The sequence below is a fragment of the Pristiophorus japonicus genome, chromosome 12, assembly GCF_044704955.1.
Source record: "Pristiophorus japonicus isolate sPriJap1 chromosome 12, sPriJap1.hap1, whole genome shotgun sequence".
Taxonomy (NCBI): Eukaryota; Metazoa; Chordata; class Chondrichthyes; family Pristiophoridae; genus Pristiophorus; species Pristiophorus japonicus.
In genome coordinates this window covers 194,717,461-194,743,490 of record NC_091988.1, presented here as the reverse complement: position 1 = coordinate 194,743,490, position 26,030 = coordinate 194,717,461, and the positions used below count along the sequence as shown (strand labels likewise).

At 46.8% G+C, this 26,030-nt stretch overlaps 1 protein-coding gene across 2 annotated transcripts; it reads left to right on the top strand.

Annotated features, from left to right (window-relative positions):
* The first annotated feature begins 726 nt into the window (after nucleotides 1-726).
* On the top strand, nucleotides 727-25,259 carry slc2a10 (solute carrier family 2 member 10). 2 transcript variants are annotated; one of them, XM_070895112.1, is made up of 7 exons: nucleotides 727-778; nucleotides 1,195-1,220; nucleotides 1,330-1,402; nucleotides 12,381-13,775; nucleotides 15,395-15,517; nucleotides 19,182-19,317; nucleotides 23,390-25,259. In XM_070895112.1, the coding sequence occupies exons 3-7, from the start codon at nucleotides 1,348-1,350 to the stop codon at nucleotides 23,478-23,480; spliced, it is 1,800 nt and encodes a 599-aa protein (XP_070751213.1). In that variant the 5' UTR covers nucleotides 727-778; nucleotides 1,195-1,220; nucleotides 1,330-1,347; the 3' UTR covers nucleotides 23,481-25,259. The 2 variants fall into 2 exon arrangements, with proteins under 2 accessions (XP_070751213.1, XP_070751214.1); XM_070895113.1 differs by lacking the exon at nucleotides 1,195-1,220 and having other exon boundaries at nucleotides 743-778.
* The last annotated feature ends 771 nt before the right edge of the window (nucleotides 25,260-26,030 follow it).

Here is a 26,030-nt window from a genome sequence, read left to right as displayed (position 1 = left end):
CGGTTAAGATGGGCGTTGATGCACAGTAACCCAAAGGGTTTCTTACACCAGCTGAGTGGTTCGTTCCCAGGTTTCAGAACTTGATATGGTGGGTTTCTGGTAGCAGAAATATAAAACTACCTTTTCTTATATAACTAAGGGGCAAGTACTCTTTATAGAGTAATGTTCTACAGATCTTAATTAAACAGTACCTTGGATCACTTTTCTGCTGTTTTCTCGTGTACGAAAGAAAGACTTGCATTTATATAGCGCTTTTCATGACCTCAGGATGTCCCAAAGTGCTTTTTAGCAATGATGCCCTTTTTGAAGTGTAGTCACTGGTACAGTATGATAATGACCAGATGATGAGTTTTAGTAATGTTGGTTGAGGGATAAATATTGGCCAGGTCAGCTGGGATGACTCGCCTGCTTTTCTTTGAAATAGTGCCGAGGGATCTTTAATGTCCACCTGAGATATACCAGCCGCTATCTCTCTGTATGTGATATACCAACCGCCATCTCTCTGTGTGTGATATACCAGCCGCTATCTCTCTGTGTGTGATATACCAGCCGCTATCTCTCTGTGTGTGATATCTATGTTATTTATGATGGACTGTGTGTGTTATTTTTGGTATACTGTGCTCATTTTATTCAAAAACTGATGCTCATATCTACTCTTTAAACATAACAACTTACTCTAGATTACTGGGTTACATCCATCTCTTTCACTAACATCCCGGACAGAAACCTGTTTACAGCCACTTCACCATTCACTGGGAATGATCTCCGGTAATCACAGGTAATCTAATCATTACTCGGGGATTTTCTCATCAAAATTAAATGACCAAATAAATCAATCGTTACACTGAATCGGTGTTTGAATCGGCGTGCCAACTTATTTAGTCTCGTGGGTTTCTATGGAAACTGTAACCTCGCTATCTCACAAAAGTAGGGGAGGATGGACATTGCGACCTTGCGATACGCACAGACCAGGCTGCCAATAATGAGATCAGTGCATACCACAATCTGTGTGTTTGCCTATTTTAATAATTTGCCGTGCCTTTATTTTTTGTTCCCTGTGGGGTTTAATTAATCCACTAGTTGCCTTGGCTACAAATCTCTTTGATGTTCCTCAAGAGGTTTCTAGTGGTTCCTAACACGTCACTAACTAATCTCCATTTTCTCTTGCCTTCATTTGCCACCACCATGGAGCAGCTGAAGGTTGAGAGCGATAAGTCAAGGTAATGCAACTTGGTAAAGAATCTCTTTACGGCCGATCGGCATTGGGAAATTTCTCACTGGTTCCAAGTGTTAACGATGTTGTGATTGCTGATCTTTTGTTCTCTCCAGAGAAAGACCGAAGGCTGGATGACTGTTGATATATTTTCAAGAATGATGTGGCCTTGCTGTGGTGGAGAGATGGGTGAGTGGAGGAGTTGAACCTCTTTCACCGTGTTAAATGTGTCAAGTTTCACCGTGCAGTGTGTGTCTATCACCAGAGTTTATTCTGTTAGGAACTTTATCAAATAAGGGTGAACAGACATGTTTCTGCTTTTGATTCTCAAGAGTGCTTGTGTTGTTATTTTGGGGGTTTACGAGAGCTGATATTCTTCTGTGGGAAATCCCACGTATTTTGCGCTGGGAGCAATAGGTATGATCTGTTCAATAAAAGAAAGAAATAAATACTTGCATTTATATAGTGCCTTTCATGACATTCCTAAGCGCTTTACAGCCATTGAAGAACTTTTGAAGTGTAGTCACTGTAGTAATGCAGGAAACGGGGAAGTTAGTTGTGCACAGCAAGCTCCCACAAACAGCAATGTGATAATGAGCAGATAATCTGTTTTAGCGATGTTGCTTGAGGGACATCTAGGACAAAGCAGCCCGCTTGATCGGCACCCCATCCACCACCTTCAACATTCACTCCCTCCACCACCGGCGCACCGTGGCTGCAGTGTGTACCATCTATAAGATGCACTGCAGCAACTCACCAAGGCTTCTTCGGCTGCACCTCCCAAACCCACGACCTCTAGCACCTAGAAGGACAAGGGCAGCAGGCGCATGGGAACACCATCACCTCCACATTCCCCTCCAAGTCACACACCATCCTGATTTGGAAATATATTGGTCGTTCCTTCATTGTCGCTGGGTCAAAAACTCCCTCCCTAACAGCACTGTGGGAGTTCCTTCACCACACGGACTGCAGCGGCTCAAGAAGGCGGCTCACCACCATCTTCTCAAGGGCAATTAGGGATGGGCAATAAATGCTGGCCTTGCCAGTGATGCCCACATCCCGTGAATGAATTTTTAAAAAAGGGTTAAGGGCCCCTATGTGTGTGGTACGTCTCTATCATCATCATAGGCAGTCCCTCGAAACGAGGATGACTTGCTTCCATGCCGAAAAGGGATGAGTTCACAGGTGTTTCAATGAAGGACCTAATATCCCAGGTCCCGAACTACATGTTGAAGGGTGGAAGATGCCTGTGGATAGATTTTTTTTAACGTGTGGTGGCCATTGTACACCAGCTATCACACGGGCTTGACAGAGCGAGGTCTTGTTCCAGTGGCAAGGGTTAACCAAGACGTCTCTTTGGGAGTGCAGTGTACCAATGTCTGGCTGTTCCCAAACAGCCTGTGCCCTGCCCACCTTCCCGTGCAGTCGCAATGCCATGGATAAAGAGGACGGCTTCTCTGCCCGAGATCAGAAGAGTGGCAAAGTGCCAATGTCTGTGACCGGCCTCCCAAAGCGAGACCAGAAACCTCGATAGGTGCTCCACACCTGGCCATGGGAAACCCAGCTACAAAGACCACAACAACTCACATGGGTCTGTCATCCTTTGCTGCCAGCTCACTGCGTGAATACACGCTCTCCTGCAACGTCAGGTGAGACGGTAACCACGCTTGGCTGGCAGTTTTCTGCCAACCTGCAGCCTCTTGAAAGTGACAATGAAGCACATCTTAGATGTAGGGGTGATGGCATCTCAAGGAACTCCTGTTACTGGCATCGGCACCTCATGATTACTGAGATTGAGGGCCTTATTTTTTTTAATTCATTGGATGTGGGCGTCGCCCGCAAGGCCAGCGTTTATTGCCCTTCAGAAGACAGTGGTGAGACACCTTCTACAACTGAGTGGCTTGCTCAGTCTTTTCAGAGTCAACCATATTGCTGTGGGTCTGGAGTCACATAGGAGGCCAGACCGGGTAAGGACAGCAGATTTCCTTCCCGAAAGGACATCAGTGAACATAGAAATATAGAAATTTACAGCGCAGAAGGAGGCCATTTCGGCCCATTGTGTCCGCGCCGGCCGACAAAGAGCCGCACGGCCCTCGGTCAGTAGCCCTGAAGGTTACATATAAACCTATGAACAATGACAGAAAGGTAAAGAGCACCCAGCCCAACCAGTCCGCCCCACATAACTGAGACACCCCTTATACTAAAACATTGTACACTCCACCCCAACTGGAGCCATGTGAACCGATGGGTTTTTAATGACAATCTGGTAGTTTCATGCACCAGTTTTGTAGTCCAGATTTATTTAATTAACTGAATTTAAATTCCCCAGCAGCCCTGGTGGGATTTGAACTCACGTCTCTGGATTATTAGTCTTGGCATCTGGATTATTAGTCCAGTAACATAACCACTATGCAACCGTACCCCACAAATACGATTTTACAGAAGTAGGTAGGAGTCTCTTCACAGTCATGATGCACCCCAGGAACTACAACATTTGGAGCAACATTAGGGCCCACAGGTTTGAAAGATAGCAGCACCAGGAGGTCGTGATACAGTTCACACGCGTGCAATAAATTCCTCTCCCCTGTTTAATAAGTGGAGCCCAATTCCAGTACATCATGCACACACCTTCGCACATCAATATATCTGTTCACACTATGTTAAAGTCACAGAAATGCTCGTGACACATATTGGGATCTGCACAGCAATTAGATTTTGGCACTAATTGTTGTCACCAATTAAATCGTACTGCTGTTGGTAGGTGTGCTATAAATAGAAAAGCCTATCAACGGACACACTTGTTAATATGCAGGTAACCATGGGCTGGCAGATAGAGCAGACATCGCTGCAGCCAATGCAATAAAATTATCCCAGTGCAGCAAGAGGAGATAACCAATTGCTGTCAATCATCTGTCTTCCCCAGCTGATCTGTATTGCTCCCAGTGCCAGCTGTGGCTCAGTGGGTCGGACTTCCACCTCTGAGTTAGAAGGTTGTTCAAGTCCTACTCCAGGGACTTGAGCACAAATAAATCTAGGCTGACACTCCAGTGCAGCGCTGAGGGAGCGCTGCACTGTCGGAGGTGTCGTCTTTCAGATGAGATGTTAAACCGAGGTTCTGGATGGAAAAGATCCCATGGCATTATTTCGAAGAAGAACAGGGGAGTTATCTCCGGTGTCCTGGCCAATATTTATCCCTCGATCAACATAACAAAAAAACAGATTATCTGGTCATTATCACATTGCTGTTTGTGGGAGCTTGCTGTGCGCAAATTGGCTGCCGCGATTCCCACATTACAACAGTGACTACGCTCCGCTTTGCGACATCCGGTGGTCGTGAAAGGCGCTATATAAATCCAAGTCTTTCTTCTTTCCCCTTGTCAGCAATGAACTGAATGCCGATATCTCTATCAGTGTTATGCAGCAGCTTCTCACTGTTGTGGCCAACTTCTCGGAGGTGGGCAGAAGCAGCTGAGCAGCCCAGCCACCTGGTGCCGGGCCTGAGCTTGGTACAGGGCTGACTGATCAATGACTCAGCCTAGGCACACACTTCAGCCCCGATGTGCGGGTGGTACAGGAGCCCCATGAGTCACTGCAGCAAAGCGTAATCCATAATCGCCTAGCAACCGTCTGGTCTCGGAAAAACTTGGCAATGTTGGCTTGGTTTAGAATCGTGGTGCTCCTGGGGGAGCGAGTGTCATCGTGCAGAATCCTGAATCAGTGGTTGCATTCCCTCTGCACTTTAAAGAAATGAAATTGCTTTTGGTTTGTGTCTCCTGTGGCAAAGATGTGAGCAATTTGAGCTAGAAACCTGTTGCTACCTCGCATGCTATGGGGTTGAACTGAAGACTGCCCCTATTGGGTCGGATTTTCGATGGGTTTGGGGTTGGGTTTTTTGCCACGTTTTGACCTTCCACGGAGAAACCCAGTCGCAAAGCCCGGGCGGGATCCTCGGTTACCTGTTTGCGGTGTCGATGGGACATACCGCCTGGGAGAGCTGTGCCGGACGTGTAACGCTGCGGATTGTGTCACCGTCCGAGTTTCGGCGCTCTCCTGACCCGTACGCCAGGCCCAGAACGGCGACAGATCAAACTTGTCGGTGCAGCCCTGCCAGCAGCGGTAAGTCGAAAAACCCGCCAAAAAGGGAAGTTAAAGTTTTTATTTATTAATTTATTTTGCAACGATTAGTTAGTTAAGGGCCTTGGTAATGTTTTTGGAATGTTTTGGGGAATTTTTTCCCCCCCTCCCAAGGCCTCTCTCGTAGCGCAAACGACCCCGGACTAAAGTTGCCGAAACTCGCGTTTTGTGCCGCGAATAATCATGGAACGCCTCCCTTACTGGCACAGACCCCAAAGGCCGAAAGTACGGCCTAAAAACGGTAGCGCAGCGAAAACGGTAATTGTCACGTATCGCTACGGTAATTTTCATTTTCGTCATAAAACCTCGAAAGCCGCAAATCCGGCCCATTATTGTTCAGGAGGTGGCACAGGTCAGGAAGCACCTCCTTGGCACACCTCAGCCTTTGGTCTGTTAAGGAGAGGGAGCTGTTCTGTTTTGGCTTGCATACATTGGTCGGGGGGATAGTCGGCATTGTGGGGATGAGTGTTTTCTGAAGCCTTTTGTTCCTTCTGCGACTTCCTGAAGTGTTGTAGGACAGCCTGTAGTGCACTTGTAATGCTTACTCGTATGGTTACCTGCCTCAGTGATACTGTAACTTGACCTCAAGCGCTCGGGGAACATTTACAGGACCCAGTGGAAAGTAATGGCAATTTGGCATTTAGGTTCAAGAATCGATCCTTTGCATTATTAAGCACCAGTTATCAGTCAATGGTAAATAAATACTTAATGCTAATAAATTATTTCTCCACAGGGCAGATAGCGTTGCTGGTACTTTTTGCCAGTTGTTCCTTTTTTATCTCCGTGGACACTAGTACCGGGAAAAACCCTCAAAGTAGTGCACATGGGATCCTGGTCTTTATAAATAGAAGCATAGAATACAAAAGCCAGGAAGTTATGCTAAACCGATATAAAACACTAGTTCGGCCCCAGCTGGAGTTTTGTGTCCAATTCTGGGCACCTCACTTTAGGAAGGATGTGAAGGCATTGGAGAGGGTGCAGAAGAGATTGACTAGAATGGTTCCAGGGATGAGGGAGTTCAGTTTTGTGGAGAAGCTGGGGTTGTTTTCCTTAGAGACGAGAAGGCAAAGAGGAGTTTTGATCGGGAAGGGTTTATAAAGAGAAAAGGGGAGAAATTCGGAAGCAATTTGAAAAATTAGGGCCCGGTGGAAATGTTTCCAAACTTTAAAAACAAATTCAGCGTTTGCACCCCAGGCAGGAAGTGGATCATTAAATCAAGCGTTCCACTTCCTGTCTGGAGCGCAAGAGGCAGCAGGCGGGGCGGTAGGCGAGCATCGCTGCCCAATGGGCCGTGTAGCACTGCCGCGTTGGAAGGTTCCTTCCCTCCCTTAAAGGGAAGGCCCATCGCTGCAGGCTCTGCAAATGAAGAGCAGCCACCATCCGGCCTAATCAGCCCGATGCACCGCAGCAGAGTGCCGGGCTGATCGATCGCGGGGGGAAAAAAACAAATCAAACAGAAGATTCACGTTTTTTGTTACTTACCTCGGTCACTTCGCCTTTAAGCATCGTCCTGCTCGCCCCCGCTCCCCGAAGCGCCCGGCCTCCCGATCAATGCCGCCTGCAGCTGTTCAGTGTTTTCGCCCGGCGATGCTGTAGGGGGCGGAACCCAAGTTCGGGTCCGGGGCGATGCACACGGCGATGACGTCACGGTCCCTGGGCGAAGACGATCGAGGCGTAACGCCGTATCGCCGCCGCAAACCTCCCGCCCAATATGGCGGGAGTCAATCTTCTCGCCCGGTTGCTAAGTGCGCCCCATTATCGCCCCCCCAGAGGCGATAACAGGAGGTGCCAAGGAGGCCAATTTCTTGGCCAAACTGTTTCCAATGGCTGAAGGGCCAATAACCAGAAGGTACAGACTTAAGGTAATTGGCAAAAGGACTCGAAGCGATGTGAGGAATTTTGTTTTTAGCAACAAGTGGTTAGGATTTGGAATGCACAGCCTGATAGGTGGTGGAAGCAGATTCAAACGGGGATTGGATAAATACTTGAAGGAGAAAAAAAGTGCGGGGACATGGGGAAAGAGCGGGGAAGGGGGACTGTCTGGATTGCTCTTTGAAAGAGACTCGATGGGCTGAATGGCTACTTTCTGTGCTGTATTATTCTATGATTCTACGATTGAAGTTAATGTTTGCTGCATTGACATCAATGATTACAGACAAACATTTAGACAAGTTGGGATTTTAGATTCTATTTTCCTACGTGATATTGCTTGCAGTTTAGGTTCACCAGTTTATGACTTGAGTCACATTCATCTCCAGATGCGATTCAGTGTTTTTAGTAGTTTTACCGGGGGAGGGGGGAGCTCTTGGTTCCAGTGAACTGAAGTATGAGAAGAATCCAGAATCACTAGAGATCAGTGATTTCAGCCTTTAAACCCAACATGACCTGAACTGTGCTCTGAGGCACCTCGCTTTGACCCGAAACTTTAATGAAAAGGGTTGTGTTCCGTGAACACCATGAGAAACCTCTGCAAGTATGTGGCTTAGTTTTCCCATCTTGTTGGAAGTTGTGTGTGTGTGTGAGATTGCACAGTGTTACTCGCTAATCACTTCCTTGTTTCTGCAGCACTTTTCTCTCAAGCTCCCTTGTCTTTGGCCCTCTGATATTCATGACGTCACGTATTGCTCAGTCCATGAATTACCTCTGAATATGAGTGATAGAAACATAGAAAAATAGGTGCAGGAGTAGGCCATTCGGCCCTTTGAGCCTGCACCACCATTCAATATGATCATGGCTGATCATGCAACTTCAGTACCCCACTCCTGCCTTCTCTCCATACCCCCTGGTCCCTTTAGCCGTAAGGGCCACATCTAACTCCCTTTTGAATATATCCAACGAACTGGACTCAACTACTTACTGTGGTAGAGAATTCCATAGGTTCACAATTCTCTGGGTGAAAAAGTTTCTCCTCATCTCGGTCCTAGATGGCTTACCCCTTATCCTTAGACTGTGATCCCTGGTTCTGGACTTCCCCAACATCGGGAACATTCTTCCTGCATCTAACCTGTCCAATCCCGTCAGAATTTTACATGTTTCGATGAGATCCCCTCTCATTCTTCTAAATTCCAGTGAATATAAGCCTAGTTGATCCAATCTTTCTTCATATGTCAGTCCTGCCATCCTGGGAATCAGTCTGGTGAACCTTCGCTGCACTCCCTCAATAGCATGAATGTCCTTCCTCAGATTAAGAGACCAAAATTGCACACAATACTCAAGGTGTGGTCTCACCAAGGCCCTGTACAACTGCAGCAAGACCTCCCTGCTCCTATATTCAAATCCTCTCGCTATGAAGGCCAACATGCCATTTGCTTTCTTTACTGCATGCTGTACCTGCATGCCTACTTTCAATGACTGATGTACCATGACACCCAGGTCTCGTTGCACCTCCACTTTTACTAATCTGTCACCATTCAGATGATAATCTGCCTTCCTGTTTTTGCCACCAAAGTGGATAACCTCACACTTATCCACATTATACTGCATCTGCCATGCATTTGCCCACTCACCTAACCTAAAAAAAAACAGTAAAAGGGAATATTATTTGAATGGGGAGAAATTACAACATGCTGCGGTGCAGAGGGACCTGGGGGTCCTTGTGCATGAATCCCAAAAAGTTAGTTTGCAGGTGCAGCAGGTAATCAGGAAGGCGAATGGGATGGAGTACAAAAGCAGGGAGGTCCTGCTGCAACTGTATAGGGTATTGGTGAGGCCGCACCTGGAGTATTGCGTGCAGTTTTGGTCACCTTACTTAAGGAAGGATATACTAGCTTTGGAGGGGGTACAGAGACGATTCACGAGGCTGATTCCGGAGATGAGGGGGTTACCTTATGATGATAGATTGGGTAGACTGGGTCTTTACTTGTTGGAGTTCAGAAGGATGAGGGGTGATCTTATAGAAACATTTAAAATAATGAAAGGGATAGACAAGATAGAGGCAGAGAGGTTGTTTCCACTGGTCGGGGAGACTAGAACTAGGGGGTACAGCGTCAAAATACGGGGGAGCCAATTTAAAACCAAGTTGAGAAGTAATTTCTTCTCCCAGAGGGTTGTGAATCTGTGGAATTCTCTGCCCAAGGAAGCAGTTGAGGTTAGCTCATTGAATGAATGTATTCAAATCACAGATAGATAGATTTTTAACCAATAAGGGAATTAAGGGTTATGGGGAACGGGCGGGTAAGTGGAGCTGAGTCCACGGCCAGATCAGCCATGATCTTGTTGAGTGGCGGAGCAGGCTCGAGGGGCTAGATGGCCTACACCTGTTCCTAATTCTTATGTTCTACTGTTCTTATGTAACCTGTCCATGTCACCCTGCAGCCTCTTAGCATCCTCCTCACAGCTCACACTGCCACCCAGCTTAATGTCATCTGCAAACTTGGAGATATTACATTCAATTCCTTTGTCTAAATCATTAATGTATATTGTAAATAGCTGGGGTCCCAGCACTGAACCTTGCGGTATCCCACTAGTCACTGCCTGCCATTCTGAAAAGGACCCGTTTATTCCCACTCTTTGCTTCCTGTCTGTTCTATCCACATCAATATATTACCCCCAATCCCATGTGCCTTAATTTTGCATACCAATCTCTTGTGTGGGACCTTGTCAAAAGCCTTTTGAAAGTCCAAATACACCACATCCACTGGTTCTCCCTTATCCACTCTACTAGTTACATCCTCAAAAAATTCTGGAAGATTCGTCAAGCATGATTTCCCTTTCATAAATCCATGCTGACTTGGACCGATCCTGTCACTGCTTTCCAAATGTGCTGCTATTATATATTTAATAATTGTTTCAAGCATTTTCCCCACTACTAATGTCAGGCTAACCGGTCTATAATTACCCGCTTTCTCTCCCTCCTTTTTTAAAAAGTGGGGTTACATTAGCTTCCCTCCAGTCCATAGGAACTGATCTAGAGTCCATGGAATGTTGGAAAATGATCACCAATGCATCTACTATTTCTAGGGCCACTTCCTTAAGTACTCTGGGATGCAGACTATCAGGCCCCGGGGATTTATCGGCCTTCAATCCCATCAATTTCCCTAACACCATTTCCTGACTAATAGGGATTTCCCTCAGTTCCTCCTTCTCGCTAGAGCCTCGGTCCCCTAGTATTTTCGGGAGGTTATTCGTGTCTTCCTTAGTGAAGATAGAACCAAAGTATTTGTTCAGTTGGTCTGCCTTTTCTTTGTTCCCCATTATGAATTCACCTAATTCTGACTGCAAGAGACCTACATTAGTCTTCACTAATCTTTTTCTCTTCATATCTATAGAAGCTTTTGCAGTCAGTTTTTATATTCCCTGCAAGCTTACTCTCATACTCTATCTTCCCCCTCCTAATTAAACCCTTTGTCCTCCTCTGCTGAATTCTAAATTTCTCCCAGTCCTCAGGTTCACTGCTTTTTCTGGCCAATTTATATGCCTCTTCCTTGGATTTAACACTAACCCTAATTTCCTTTGTTAGCCACGGTTGAGCCACCTTCCCCGTTTTATTTTTACGCCAGACAGGGATGTACAATTGTTGTAGTTCATCCATGTGATCTTTAAATGTCTGCCCAGTCGCTTCCCTCACTCTGGTCACAGTTGCAAAAATGTTGATATGTTATCCAATAGTACTTTAAGTAACCCCTGGGTAGACAGACGCACCAACGTCAGTGTCCTCGATCAGGCCAACATTCCCAGCATCGAAGCACTGACCACGCTCGACCAGCTCCGTTGGGCTGGCCACATTGTTCGCATGCCCGACACAAGACTCCCAAAGCAAGCGCTCTACTCGGAACTCCTACACAGCAAGCGAGCCCCAGATGGGCAGAAGAAACGATTCAAAGCCTCCTTGATAAAATGGCTGGGAGTCCCTGGCCAAAGGCCGCCCTAAGTGGAGGAAGAGCATCCGGGAGGGCGCTGAGCACCTCGAGTCTCTTCACCGACAGCATGCAGAAAGCAAGCACAGGCAGCAGAAGGAGCGTGCGGCAAACCAGACTCCCCACCCACCCTTTCCTTCAACCACTGTCTGTCTCAGCTGTGACAGAGACTGTAACTCCTGTATTGGACTGTTCAGTCACCTGACAACTCACTTTTAGAGTGCAAGCAAATCTTCCTCGATTTCGAGGGACTGTTTATGATGATGAAGTAACCTTTCTTAAGGTCCTCGGCATGGTTTAAAGGACCATGGTGACCCAGTTCTATTGAACCGGCACTTGCGGCCAACGGTGAAGTGAAGTTGTTGCCACTGGCCCCGAAGTAAGCTTCGCACGAGGATCTCAAGACCTCTGTGTCGAGATGTTTAGGTTTTCCCACGTTCAATTCAAATCAACGGGCTGTAGTGGGAATCCCAGAGTGCGAGCTGCTGTCACGTCAACAAGCTGTTTAAGCAACCAATCAAAATGCAGAATTCTCACAGACAGCAAACAAGGAAGTGAGTAAGCGCTTGAAATTTTAACTTTTAAAAAATGTGAGAGAGAGCAAAACAAAGATTGGGGCTCTCACACGGGGAAAGATAAACCTGAAATAAAGATGGATCAACGTTAAAAATAATATAAATTTTTTAAAAAGTTAAAAAATTTTTTTTAATTTTTATTAAAATGGATAAATTTGACATGGTACAAAATTAAAATTAGTTTTCCAGGCCCTTAACCCTTGCTTAGCAGTCAATACGCTGTTAAAACCCCAATTACACCGAATCTATTTGGGTCTAACTTTTCCTGGGGAATTTAACAGAGTAATTACTGCGGAAGAGCTGAAGTTTCCGTCCGTTTCCCTGAATTGGGATGATTGCAGTGATTGCCGGGGAGGAGGCGGGCGGCTGGCGTGGTGTAGCCGATATCGCAGCTATGAATGGACTTCAGGATCTCCGCGTGTGGCAAATGGCGATGTTGCGGTTGGTTTCCAAGGCGGATTGACGGTGAACGCTGCCGGTTTGTCCCCCCCCCCCCCACCGCCGACCGGAAATTCCGGGCCGATAGTTTTCAGTGGCTGCCCGTTTACTGCTTTGGGTGAGAGCTGATTGGATTTTTTAATAAATATTTGTTTTGCATTTCAGGCCGGCTTCCGCATGTCCTGTTGGTGTCGTCGACGGTTGCCCTTCTCGGCGGCCTGATTTTCGGGTACGAATTGGGAATCATCTCCGGTGCTTTACTGCAGCTTCAAGAGGTCTTCAGCCTCAGCTGCTTGCAGCAAGAAATACTGGTCAGCGCCCTTCTGATCGGGGCCTTCCTCGCCTCGCTGGTGGGAGGGATAGTCGTTGATTACCACGGGCGAAAGAACTCCATCCTTCTGAGCGCGGTATTGATGTGTGTCGGAAGCGGCATCCTCCTGCTGTCCTCCTCATTCACACTGCTCGTGAGTGGCCGAATAACTGTTGGGTTCGCCATGTCCATTTCCTCCACGGCCTGTTGCATATACGTCTCGGAAATGGTCAGCCCCCATCAGAGAGGCATGCTGGTGTCTCTTTATGAAGTTGGGATCACAGTCGGCATCTTGAGCGCCTACGCGTTGAATTACGTTTGGTCGGACGTAAGAAACGGATGGAAGTACATGTTTGGTTTGGCCATCGGCCCAGCGGCTGTCCAGGGCATCAGCGTTCTCTTCCTTCCCGCGAGCATCCAGAGGGTCAAAGGGCAAGGTGACGATTCCCAGAAAGTTCTGCTGCAGTTACAAAATGGAGACCACGACACTCCTGACCCGGAGGATGTTAACTCCACTCGAGCGAGCGACCGACAGTACAGTTTTCTTGATTTGTTTCGGTCCAAAGACAACATGAGGGCCAGATTGCTGGTGGCACTGGGACTTGTGCTGTCCCAGCAGCTCACTGGACAACCCAATGTGCTGTACTACGCCTCGACCATTTTTAGGTCGGTGGGATTTGAGAGCAATGCTTCGGCAGTACTGGCTTCAGTCGGACTGGGAATCGTGAAAGTCATTAGCACTGTGGTAGCCACGGTATGCACTGATAAAGTTGGAAGGCGAACGCTGCTAATCGGCGGCTGTGTTGTAATGTCCGTGTCAGTCACTGTGATTGCTTTCTCGAGCCAGAGTGTTACAGTGGAATCCCACCAGACCTGCAGAGCCAAAGCCCAGGTTAATGGATCGCATCGCATGTTCAATTCTAGTCGAACCTTCTCCAAGCCAATTCTTTGGAAATCAAATCTAACATTTACCAATGAAAGTTTACTCAACATGAGTCGTACTTTGCCCTCATCTGTCCAGGGTAAACCATTTGATGAGGGAATGAATAACAGTTTGGTCGGTGAGCAGATGGACTCTTTAACTAACACACACACTTCAGATGAAGGTTTCCGTTCAAAGAAAACAAGGAGTCACCAGACAAAAACGCCAGTAAGCTCTACTCAAACCTCCAAACATTTGGCTTCAAATTGGATTACACTGCTTAGTATGATGGCCTTTGTCAGTGCTTATTCAATTGGGTTTGGTCCAAGTAAGTACATTACTATTGCTACCATTCTATAGTCATAAACCAGTGTTGCTAAGTTACAGTATGTATAGTTTGTTGACTGAGCAGGGAGGGGGTTGGCTATAACACACACATATACAGGTTGAACCTCCCTTATCCAGAAGCATTGCTGGCCACCGGGTGGCGCATGCGCTGAACTCCGACATGAATAAACTGAAGTCCTTCCTCGCTGGCCTGACCCCGTGATCCACTGCCCCTCCACCACTCCCCCCTCGTCCCGCCACCCCCCCCCCCCCATGATTTCTCTGCCGCACTCCCAGCCCCAAGCCAGCCAGCCCCGATATCCCCTTGCTCAGCACCTGTACCATCCAATTTAACGTGACCACCTCTCGTCCGGAAAAATCCCTTATCCGGAACAGGCCAGGTCCCGAGGTTTGGGGATAAGGGAGGTTCCACCTGTAGTAGGATCTCTTACTATACTGAAAATGTTTAAAAGGGATAAATTGCAGTCGAACAATATCGCTGCTGAATTGTAGGAATAGTTGAGACTGAGGACTCTTTACTGCCGTGACTACCAGGCATTGTTGAAATATCTATTAACAGAAACTAAAATAACAGTTTAATTTGATCAAAACCTTGTTCGTTTCCTCCCTCTATGATGAAGCTCTTTGGGTTTTGACCGGACATCATAGATCAGCAATCCTCAGACTTTGGTTCATTAATTGTGGTTGCGGCCTTCTCCAGTTTTGGAAGGTGCCTCATGGATAGGAAATTGAGAATGAGCAAGTATTACAAAACAAAAGATAGCAAGTCCATTTTAGAAAGGTCACTGCACTGCCACTGCCACCTGTGGCCTGGTGTTGGCGTGGCTCTTGTGCATGGGAAAGAGGAGTGGAAATGAATAGAGGCGGGGGTCGCACTGGGGGAGTCCCTGGCCTCCATTTGGTAGACAATAGGTTGGTAATCTCCGTATAGTCACAACTCCCAAAGCTCGCATTCAGTAGAAATAAATCTGGAAGCTTCTCAGAAATACAAACGGCTTTGCATTGTCCAATTCAATGCCATTTGAGACCACAAAAAAAACACAAATGCATCAGGTCTGTATTTGGCGATTCTCAGTTCCCTCATTGCTACACAAGGTTACAATATCATGTATAGACTTGCATTTCTATAGCGCCATTCACAACCTCACCAAAACACTTTTACAACCAATGAAGTACTTTTTGAAGTGTAATCACGGTTGTAATGTGGAAAACACTGCAGCCAATTTGCGCACAGCAAGCTCCCGCAAACAGCAATGTGATAATGATCAGATTGATTGAGGGATAAATATTGGCCGGGACACCAGGGATAACTCCCCCTGCTCTTCTTCGAATTAGTGCCAGGGGATCTTTTACATGCACCTGAGGGCAGACGGGAACTTAGTTTAACGTCTCATCCAAAAGACGGCAATTCCGACAGTGCAGTGCTCCCTCAGCACTGCATCAGAGTGTCAGCGTAGATTTTTGTGCTTAAGTCTCTGGAGTGGGCCTGTGAACACTCAACCTTCTGACTCAGAGGCGAATGTGCTACCCACTGGGCCACAGCTGATACTGTGCTGCAACAGTGCCACATACCTGACACAAATTGCTCTAATTTTCCAGTGACTTGGTTGGTTCTGAGCGAGATATTCCCTGCTGGAATAAGAGGACGAGCCTTTGCATTCTCGAGTAGCTTCAACTGGGCAGCGAATGTAATTATCACTGTCACCTTTCTGGACGTAATTGGTAAGTAAGAGAAGACTGCTTGTGTTTGTATTGGGCCTTTATCATGTCAAAATGTCTCAAAAGAATCTTACACAGAGTGAATTACTTCTTTTGGAGTGCAGTGACTGTTGCTAACTCGGCAAATACAGTGGCATTTTGCATCAGCAAAGTCCCACAGACAGCAGAAATGAATAAGCAGTCAGTCTGGTTGAGGGAGGAGCGTTGGACCCTGGGAATCGTCCCCATTCTTTTTCGAAGAGCGTATAGTGAGAGCACACAGCAGATATTCTAACATAAGGCATGAGCGAGGTGCTTTTAAAATTGTACTTTCTTGACATTCATGCAGTTTTTATGACACAACACACTGGCATAGATCAATTAGAAACATAGAAATCTACAGCGCAGAAGGAGGCCATTTCGGCCCATTGTGTCTGCGCCGGCCGACAAAGAGCTGCACGGCCCTCGGTCAGCAGTCCTGAAGGTTACATATAAACCTATGAACAATGAACAATGGCAGACAGGTAAAGTGCACCCGACCCAACCAGTCCGCCCCACACACCTGCGTCACCCCTTACACTGAAACACTCGACACACCCCCCGCCAATGGCCGAATGGCCGACATCTGTGCTGTAGACCTGATGTAATATGCAAGAGCCTTTATCCAACTTCAGCTCAAATGCAGTCCTTATTTTCCCAGTTTTCTCTCTTTATTTTTTTTGTTGAAGTTACAGACTCTTGCTGGGGTATGGTCTCATGCAGTCCTCTATTATCACAACCAAATGGACATGCTCTGTGCATGAACGTGGTGCCAACAGGCTAGTCAACCTTGGTGGGAACAATGACCGACTCTGACCGTGTCCTCGCCTGAGACCCTCACATGCTCGTCCAGCAGGAGTAACTGGATAGTGATGAGGAGCTGGGAATCTGGATGACGTCCTCCTCCCTAGTCCGAGGGGACCGCGTCCAATCGGAGCACCCCAGTTGCTGCCCTGGCTGAGACTAACTAACTCAGGCTGGGGATCAAATCGGGAACCTTCCTGGTATGGAACAGCTCAGTCCCCCACTGGGCGACGCACTGAGCCATATTTAAGATGTACAAGGATGTGATTGCATTGGAAGCACCGCTGGTGAGTTTTACTTATGGTTCAATTCACAAACATTTCAGTGATCTGTTAAACTGCAAGCTTTTTGGAAATGTTTGTATTTAAAAGAAAAACCCTTGGAAAGAATTGTCAGAGATTGCTAAAAATACATTTTAGCCAATCAGTAAGATTTAATATATAGTCCAGGTCTCTGCTATAATAAAGTGGTGGTAGTGTGGGGGCAGCATTTGCCATTTGGCTGAAGTCCGTCTTCACCAGCAGCAAAGATTGGTCACAGACTCCACTGCTGTTGTTTCCCAGTTGTGGTGGTGAGAGACCTAACTGCCCATCCCCCACTGCCTTTGCTCCAAGCCCCAGTCCTTCAGCCATTACACCTCTGCTCTCTTCAAGGACCACTTTGCATTGCACCCTCTCTGTCTGTCTTCAAAAGTCTCCCAAAATCCTATCTCTTCATCAGTACCATCAATCGCCACCCCCCCCCCCCTCCCGCCCTTCCTTAAATTCCTGGTCAGCGTCCACCTCTGCCCTTGTAATGCACTTTCAGACCTTGGCTCGGATTTTGTAGTCGAGAAAACTGCCCACAAAGATATAGTGATCTAGGTGGTATGGATTTCAACCTCCCAGACGTTAATTTCATTCTGGCGCCACCTATAGATGATCTCCAACAACAGCAATGCCATCAAGCAGGCTAAGCAGCCAATCACACTGAAGAGGTCTCGCGGACAGCAAACCAGGAAGTAAAAAGCACTGATTATCCTTCACTTTTTAATCATTTTACAGAGCAAAATAAAGATTGGGACATACACATACGATTGAGGTAGAAGCTGAAATATCATAACTTTAGAGAAAATTTATTATTTAAAAAATCTATATATATTTTATAATTGAGAAATTTGTTTTTCAGAACCAGAGAGGTTGTTCAGTGGTAGTTATGATATAGTATGCCATTAAAAACCCAGTTACACCACGTTCCACAAGGCGTAACTTCTTAAAGGGTTTTTACAGCAAGATTTGAGCATAAAAAATAGATGTGCGCGTCAATTCAGTGATTCCCATCTGCGAGGACTGCAACAGTGCAGCCTGTGGAGAAGCATTGTGTCACTGACAGCAACTCCTGGATTTCCGCGTTTAACTGCACACATTCTGTCACTTTTACAGAGTTCGCTCTTGTTATAACCGCAAATTCCGGGCCGTTCTTTTATGTGAGTAATGTCAGACAAGTGCAAGTCAATGCACGGAACTTTCAACTTTGGCAGCGGATTGACGATTGAAATCAAGGGAAAGGAAAATTGAGCGGGGTGTGTAACAGTCGGCCAATCCGCTGCCGCCTGTATATTGCCCCACTGAAGTTGCAAGTTCCGCCCATTCTTGTAAGATCTACAAGAATAATTACCGTATATACTCGCGTATCCTGCGATCTCGCGTATCATGCGACCCCTAAATTTTCGGCCCCAAAACATGATTTTACCAAATATCTCATGTATCATGCGAGTCACTTTTTTGAGATCGAATACAGACCTTAACATGAAACATCGAGTGGATTCTGCTGTGAAAGCTGTTCGCGAATCGAACACCGATACAGCAATCGTTCCAGCTGGCTTGACTAGCATCGTTCAGCCACAGCCTCTACTGTGTTTGCGGGTAAAAGAAGCATGGGCTGAGATAGATGGAGCCTCTAATAATGCAGCAAACTTCAGAGGAAGTTGTGGGTGGCGGAGGTCGGGTCGCCGGGGGGGTGGGGGGGGTGAAGAGGAGGTCGGGTTGGGTCACCGGGGGGAAGCGAAGGTCGGGTTGCCGGGTGGGGGGGGGGGAGTTGGGGGAGCGGAGGTCGGGTCGCCGGGATAGGGAGAGCGGGGGTCAGGTCGGATCCGGTCCGGTCTCTTTCCTCCCCCCCCCCCCCGACCTCCGCGACTCTCTCTCCCCCCCGACCTCCGCGACTCTCTCTCATCCCCTCCGATACAGTACAAGTGACAATAGAGGCTGCAATCCAGCCCAGGAGATACCTGCCGAGATTCAGCGTGGATACGGTCTGCTTAACAGCCTAACAGCCTAATCTTGGCCAGCACTTCACACCCGCAAATTTTGTATCTCGTGTATCATGCGACCCCCCAAATTTAGGTTACAATTTAGGTCTTCAAAAGTCGCATGATACGCGAGTATATACGGTATATTTCTTGCTGGCATTACTCAAAGGCTTCAATTCCTCAAATACTGCTGGTAGACAGAGAAGCAAGGCCTATTGGCCGTGGGAGGCAAATATAGGCTGGATGGTTCTTAGTTACAAATAGAAATATGAAAAGTATCCACTGATGGCAGAGAATCAACGTGGCTGGAGTCCCAACCTGTTAAAGACAAGAGTTGCCCTGTGTGTGTGTGTGTAAAAAACATCAGTGGCTGGTGAGGTGTTAAATGTTTTGTTTAGTGTGGTAATGGAGTGACGCTGGAGGAAAGCCGTTACTGCTGGTAAGTTACCCGGAGGGAGAGTGTATGGGCGGAGGCCAATATTAATATTGAAAAATACTGAGGCTCTACTCCTGGAAAATGTTTTTTTTTCACTTGCATTTATCTCGTTCTTTGTTCAGATGCTATTGGACTCTCTGGGACATTCCTATTTTATGGGCTGGTGGGATTTGCCTCAGTTGCTTTTATATGTCTTTACCTTCCTGAGACGAAGGGGCAATCACTGGAAGAGATTGACAGACAGTTCTCTGCTCGAAGGTAAATCTATTCTTCAATTTAAACAAAAAACGGCCAAGGTTAAAAAAAGTAATAACAATTCTACATGAAGTTTCTATTTTAATGGCGTGGGATCATAATTACTGGTTACGTTTTGTGAATATGTGCTTCGATAACAAGCATGGCTTATTAATGCATTCACTGGTACAATTGCCTTCTACAGAATGCCGACTTGCTGCAGGGATCCATCTCCTGCTGTGAAGGCAGGGCATTCTGGTTCACTCACTAGCATGTATCCTCCCCTTACATCCTCCCCATACAGGGGCCTTCAGGCTGCAATATCCCATTACATTCAGTCTTGATGCATGAGGCTACAGGCTTGTATCCCACTACACTCAGAGAGCAGACAGGGCCTCGGATTAACATCTCATCCAAAAGTCGGCACCTCCGACAGTGCAGCGCTCCCTCAGCACTGCACTGGACTGGAGTGTCAGCTCTTTGTGCTCAAGTCTCTGGAGTGGGACTTGAACCCACAACCTTCTGACTCAGAGGCGAGTGTGCTTCCCAATGAGCCACAGCTGAAAGTGTGTTGCAACCCAGTCTATAGCCTGGTGAATCAGGACCGAATATGGGGTTATACAACTTTAACCCAGATTGCCGCCTCCTGTACGGGTGATACAGTGTAATAGGAATATACAGATTTACCCAAGTGCAGACCCACTATATGGGGACACAGTATAGGGTACAGCTATTTTAATTACATCAAGATGTTCGGCACCATCCAGGACAAAGCAGCCCTCTTGATTGGTACCCCATCCACCACCTTAAACATTCATTCCCTCCACCACCAGCACACCGTGGCTGCAGTGTGCACCATCTACAAGATGCACTGCTGCAACTCGCCAAGGCTTCTTTGGCAGCACCTCCCCAACCCGCGACCTCTATCACCTAGAAGGATGAGGGCAGCAGGTGTGTGGGAGCACCACCACCCACAAATTTCCCCCCCAAGTCACACACCATCCTGACTTGGAAATATATCGTTGTTCCTTAATCGTCGCTGGGTCAAAATCCTGGAACTCTCTCCCTATCAGCACTGAGGGAGCATTTTCACCACACGGACTGCACTTTCTCAATGGCAATTAGGGATGGGCAATCAATGCTGGCCTTGCCAGCGATGCCCACATTCTGTGAACGCATATTAAAAGAATTACACTCTGTCTCCCATGCAGGGGTTGAGTCGGAGGTACAGTTTTACTATCCCGTTAAAACTGCTTTTATATTGCGCTAATGCCCATTATAGACATACTGGTTCCCAATGCATGGATCTTACGAAACCGGCTGCAAGCCAAAAATAGTTTGCTAAGAGTGGTGGGTGGGAAGACCCAAGTTTTCTTGGCCCCTGGCCGTAGAATATCACAGCAGGTTTACTCGTGGATGCACGAGATCGATGCAATGGAAACAAGGGTGGCTGCAGGCTGGATCAGAGCTGTGTAATTCCATTCCATCTCGCTCCCCCCCACACACAATACAAATGGCTGGATTGCTGCTATATCATCTCTTTATACTGTGGCCCCATACAGTGGGTCTGCACTTGGGTAAATCTGTATATTCCTATTACACTGTATTACCCGTACAGGAGGTGGCAATCTGGGTTAAAGTTGTATAATTCCATGATATTCGGTCCTGGTTCACCAGGCTATAGTCCGGGTTGCAACACACTTTCAGCCGTGGCTCAGTGGGTAGCATTCTTGTCTGAGTCAGAAGGTTGTGGGTCCACTCCAGAGACTTGAGCACAAAGATCTAGGCTTACACTCTAGTGCAGTGCTGAGGGAGTGCTGCACTGTCGGAGGTGCCGTCTTTCGGATGGGAAGTTAATCCGAGGTCCCATCTGCTCTCTGAGGTGGACGTATAAGATCTCATGGCACTATTTTGAAGAAGAGCAGGGGAGCTATTCCTGGTGTCCTGGCCAATATCTATCCCTCAATCAACATAACAAAAAACGATTATCTGGTCATTATCACAATGCTGTTTGTGGGAGCTTGCTTGTGCGCAAATTGGCTGCCGCGTTTCCCACAATACAACAGTGACTGTACTTCATTGGCTGTAAAGCACTTTGGGACGTCCGGTGATCGTGAAAGGTGCTATATAAATGCAAGTCTTTTTATTTCTTTCACTATCTCCAATAAAGCTCTATAATTCCATTACATTTGCTCCTCCACAGAGGGACCGAAGCTGGGGTAAAATGTTCCAATCCCATTACGCTGTGTTCTCCATGTAGCGGACTGCAGGATAGATATTGCCTTCTGCAGAAAGCCACAGATGGATCAATGCTGATCCCATTACACCATGTCCACAATGTTGATTTGTATTGGTATCGGGACAGTCTCAACTTCAGTTGTGGACACAGTTCTTTAGGACCGAGTTGCCAGAGCCTTTCTTTCTCATTTTTCTTCAGTGACGGGCAAGTCCAATTGTAGGGCGTATTGAAGTGTTCTCCTTCATGATTCGTAGCGCTTAAGCATAGAACAGAAGAGCTTCCTGCAGCCCAAGTGTGAGGTAAAGAACTGAGTTGCAAGGTACATTTGTGGCAAAGGGGAAACAGTTGGAAGGAGGGAAGGCACTTTTCTACTCTGACCAGCTGCTAAACACCATTGAGAGGAAGTTGGCTTCATGACTAGCATGTCTCTTTGCTACAGCCTTTCATACAAGGATCTGGATGGAATGGTAGTTGGTGAGTAAGCTTAGTGCATGGAGTTGGACCTGAATGTTTGTTACATCAAGGTCACTGGGAGGTTGCAAACTGTCCTTTGTGAGTTCTTCCGCCATATTGAAGGCAGATGTTTGTCATATCGCTGATGAGAATTTGCAGCACCGCTTCTGAAAGGCATTAACTGGAGGCTGAATCTGAGCTCATGGGCTTATCTCTCCAGTGCTCGTTTGCTTGATAACAAAATATTGCCACTGATACAATTACATTTGTTTGAACTATTCTTACTGTGAACTGTGTCTTAAAGTTCTGCATGAAACTAAAACATTACAGGGGCACTTGTTTGTGAGTAACTTAACACCTTTTTACACCAATGAAAACTGTGGGCTCTCTCAATGATCTACTGGATATTGCCTAGTGTTGTACTAAACTGTGCAGAACAGAAGGTCCCAGTGTTGGTTGTTGGTCCGTGTTGAGTTCGCTGATACAGCAGTGGGGGGTCGTTGCAATGAATCTCAATGCTTCTGGGCTTGAGAGGGCAAGGTTCAGATAGGGTTCTTTCTCCAGGGCAGTATCTAGTGAGCCCTGCTGGAAAGTCCATTGTGTGGCTGTTGGGTGAGAACAAGATCGAGCTTGGCTGTGGTGTCTTCTGTGAAGAAGTGGCCCGCTGACACTCCCTATCTCTGCTCACGCCAATGAATGGGTCGTTGTGCGAGGTGCCTCAACATGAATCTCCATCTTCGGGAGAGAAGGGGGAAAAATTGGTTTTAAAAAAAACCTTAAATAAAGTAAGATTTACATTCATATAGCACCTTTCACAACCCCTAAATATCTCAGTGTTTTACAGCTAATGAAGGATTTTAAGTGCAGTCACTGTTGTAATGTAGGAAACGCGGCAGGCAACTTGCACGCAGCAAGCTCCCACAAACACTAATGTGATAATGACTAGATAATCTGTTTTTATGTTGATTGAGGGATAAATATTGGCCAAGACACTGAGGATATCTCCCCTGCTCTTCTTTGAAATAGCGCCATGCGATCTTTTACTTCCACCTTTAGAGAGCAGACGGGGCCTCGGTTTAACCTATCATCGAAAGATGGCACCTCCGACAGTGCAGCACTCCCTCAGCACTGCACTGGAGTGTCAGCCTAGATTTTTGTGTCTGGAGTGGAACTTGAACCCACAAATCCTCTGACTCAGTAGGCGAGAGTGCCACCCACTGAGCCACAGCTGACATTTTGAAAAGTTGGATGCTTACGGTTATTAATGCTCAGAGACTTTTAACCCTCTGGTCTGTAATGTTGCATGTTGCATAGGAGAGGTTGGAACTGAGATTTAACCCCCAATAAACGCTGCACCCTTTCACAAAAGTTGCATCTCACACCTTAGCTGTACTTATTTTCCAGAGTCTCGGGAGTGAAGTGCTGCTGTCAGAGGACCAGCAGAAGAGGAGCATCAGTAGGCCGTTACCAACGAGTTGACAGTTTGTCACTTTAGACGACAGAGCTCTCAATTTATTTTTAAACAGACTCTAATGCGATGGTACTCATTTGAACGATTCTTTGAAATGGATGTCAGAACTTCAACCACGGCACTGAAGTGAACATCCCAGCACTGGAGGCGTTGGGAGCAGTGCCTCTGATTCTCGAGGGCCCTGACGTCAATTGTCTTCATACTTTGGCGCTCGCGAGGTTTGCCATCACGGCTGGCGGTACATTGACACGCGAGCAGATTGTGCTTTGAATCACCGGCAACGCAGCAGAGAGGAGGGGCAAGCGTTTCCCGACGGGAAGGGAGAAACTTTGGGAGGATGAATTACCCCGAGGCACGCTTGTTGCGCACTTCCTCGCTGCCAAGTCGCGAGCAGAGGCCTAGCAACAGGCTGCGATCTAGTGTTGTTGCTTTTCTGTGCCCTCTGGTTAAGGCAACAGTCTATCACGGGGAGGCTCAAAAAAGGGATTAAAGGCGATTAAACAAGACTCTTCTGTGAAGGTACCAGAGTCTTACTTGAGATTATTAATTTTTATTTTTAGGGAGATATGATCTGTAATTTATCTCGGGTCGCCAGAGGCCTGAGGTATGTTGTCTTCAGTGCCAGCCAAACATTCACAGCTGTGAGTGCTGGAAGATGCATTTTGATCTATTAATGTATTTTCTTTCCAATGTCCCTTTTTAGGCGAGTTTGCCGTGCAACATTACTCAGCTGAAATGAGCTTCTGGCCACATATCCGCAGCATAATAAGACCGCCGATTTCCACCTCCGCAACATCACCCGTCTCCGCCCTTACCTCAGCTCATCCGCTGCTGAAACCCTCATCCATGCCATTGTTACCTCTAGACTCGACTATTCCAACGCATTCCTGGCTGGCCTCCCACCTTCTACCCTACGTAAACTTGAGGTCATCCAAAACTTGGCTGCCCGTGTCTTAACTCGCAACAAGTCCCGTTCACCCATCACCCCTGTGATCACTGATCTATATTGGCTCCCGGTTAAGCAACCCTTCGATTTCAAAATTCTCAACCTTGTTTTCAAATCCCTCCATAGCCTCGCCCCTCCCTATCTCTGTAATCTCCTCCAACTCCACAACCTCCCAAGATATCTGTGCTCCTCTAATTCTGCCCTCTTGAGCATCCCTGATTATAATCGCTCAACCATTGGTGGCCGTGCCTTCTGTTGCCTGGGCCCTAAGCTCTGGAATTCCAAGCCTAAACCTCTCTGCGTCTCTACCTCTCTTTCCTCCTTTAAGAAGCTGCTTAAAACCTACCTCTTTGACCAAGCATCTACCTAATTTCTCCTTATGTGGCTCGGTGTCAAATGTTTTGTCACTACGTGAAAGGTGCTATATAAATACAAGTTGTTGTTGTTGAGAGGGCACATATCACACAGCTTTCAGGCCTATCACAAGGTTCCTGTGTATGAGGTGTGAACAGGTAGCCTCAAGGCAAAAAAAAACATAGAAAATAGGTGCAGGAGTAGGCCATTCGGCCCTTCGAGCCTGCACCGATTGTCAATTGTCAAGGCAATTGTCACTGATTTGCCCTCCCTTCCGGTTAGGAAGCACATGGCCTGCACTTACTGCCACCACGTGACAGTCAGGCTGGTACTTAGAGCTGAACCTGTGGGGAATTGCAATTGTGAGCCTGCAGCCTGTCACTCAATGACACAGTGTGTTGGTGCTGCAATCTGTACATGCTATGCCTCCAGATCCCAGAAACTGAATTTTAACATACCTCATAAATTTCAAAACAATATAAATATTAGCGAGAATCCCGGCATTTTGGGCGTTGCACAGGGCAATAAATGTATATGAATTTAGACCCACGGATTTTTCAAGCTTTTTTCTGTCTTTGGATTACTAAGCTAGTATTCTCGATATGAAAGACTGTAGAAAGTATTTAATAATGTGCAATAATAGCTATTTATTTGGGTGTTTCCCAGGATAAGTGCGCGTGGCTTGTATGTTAAAGTTTTGGATTGATCTGTGCACAGACAAGTTTAAGTTCGTTCTGTGTGGTTACTTTGCTGCTCTGCTGTGCTCTGGGAAATTTTACATTTCTGTTGCTGGATCATTCTTGTTACTGTTTTATATTGCCTCAAGGCACGATTCAATTATCAGTCCCAACAAACTAGCACCGATTTGTAACCTACATAATTTGACATCAGAATGCTTAGATTATTTTTCATCAAATTTAACCCCCGCTTCTCCAATGGCAGATATTTGTGATGAACATAAGAACTAGGAGCAGGAGTAGGCCATACGGCCCCTCGAGCCTGTTCTGCCACTCAACAAGATCACGGCTGATCTTCGACCTCAACTCCACTTTCCCGCCCGATCTCCATATCCCTTGATTCCCTTAGAGTCCAAAGATCTATCTATCTCGGTCTTGAATATACTCAACGACTGAGCATCCACAGCCCTCTGGGGCAGAGAATTCCAAAGATTCACAACGCTCTGAGTGAAGGAATGCCTCCTCATTTCAGTCTTAAAATGGCCGACCCCTTATCCTGTGACGATGTGCTAGAAATTGTTTTTTTGGCGATAGAGG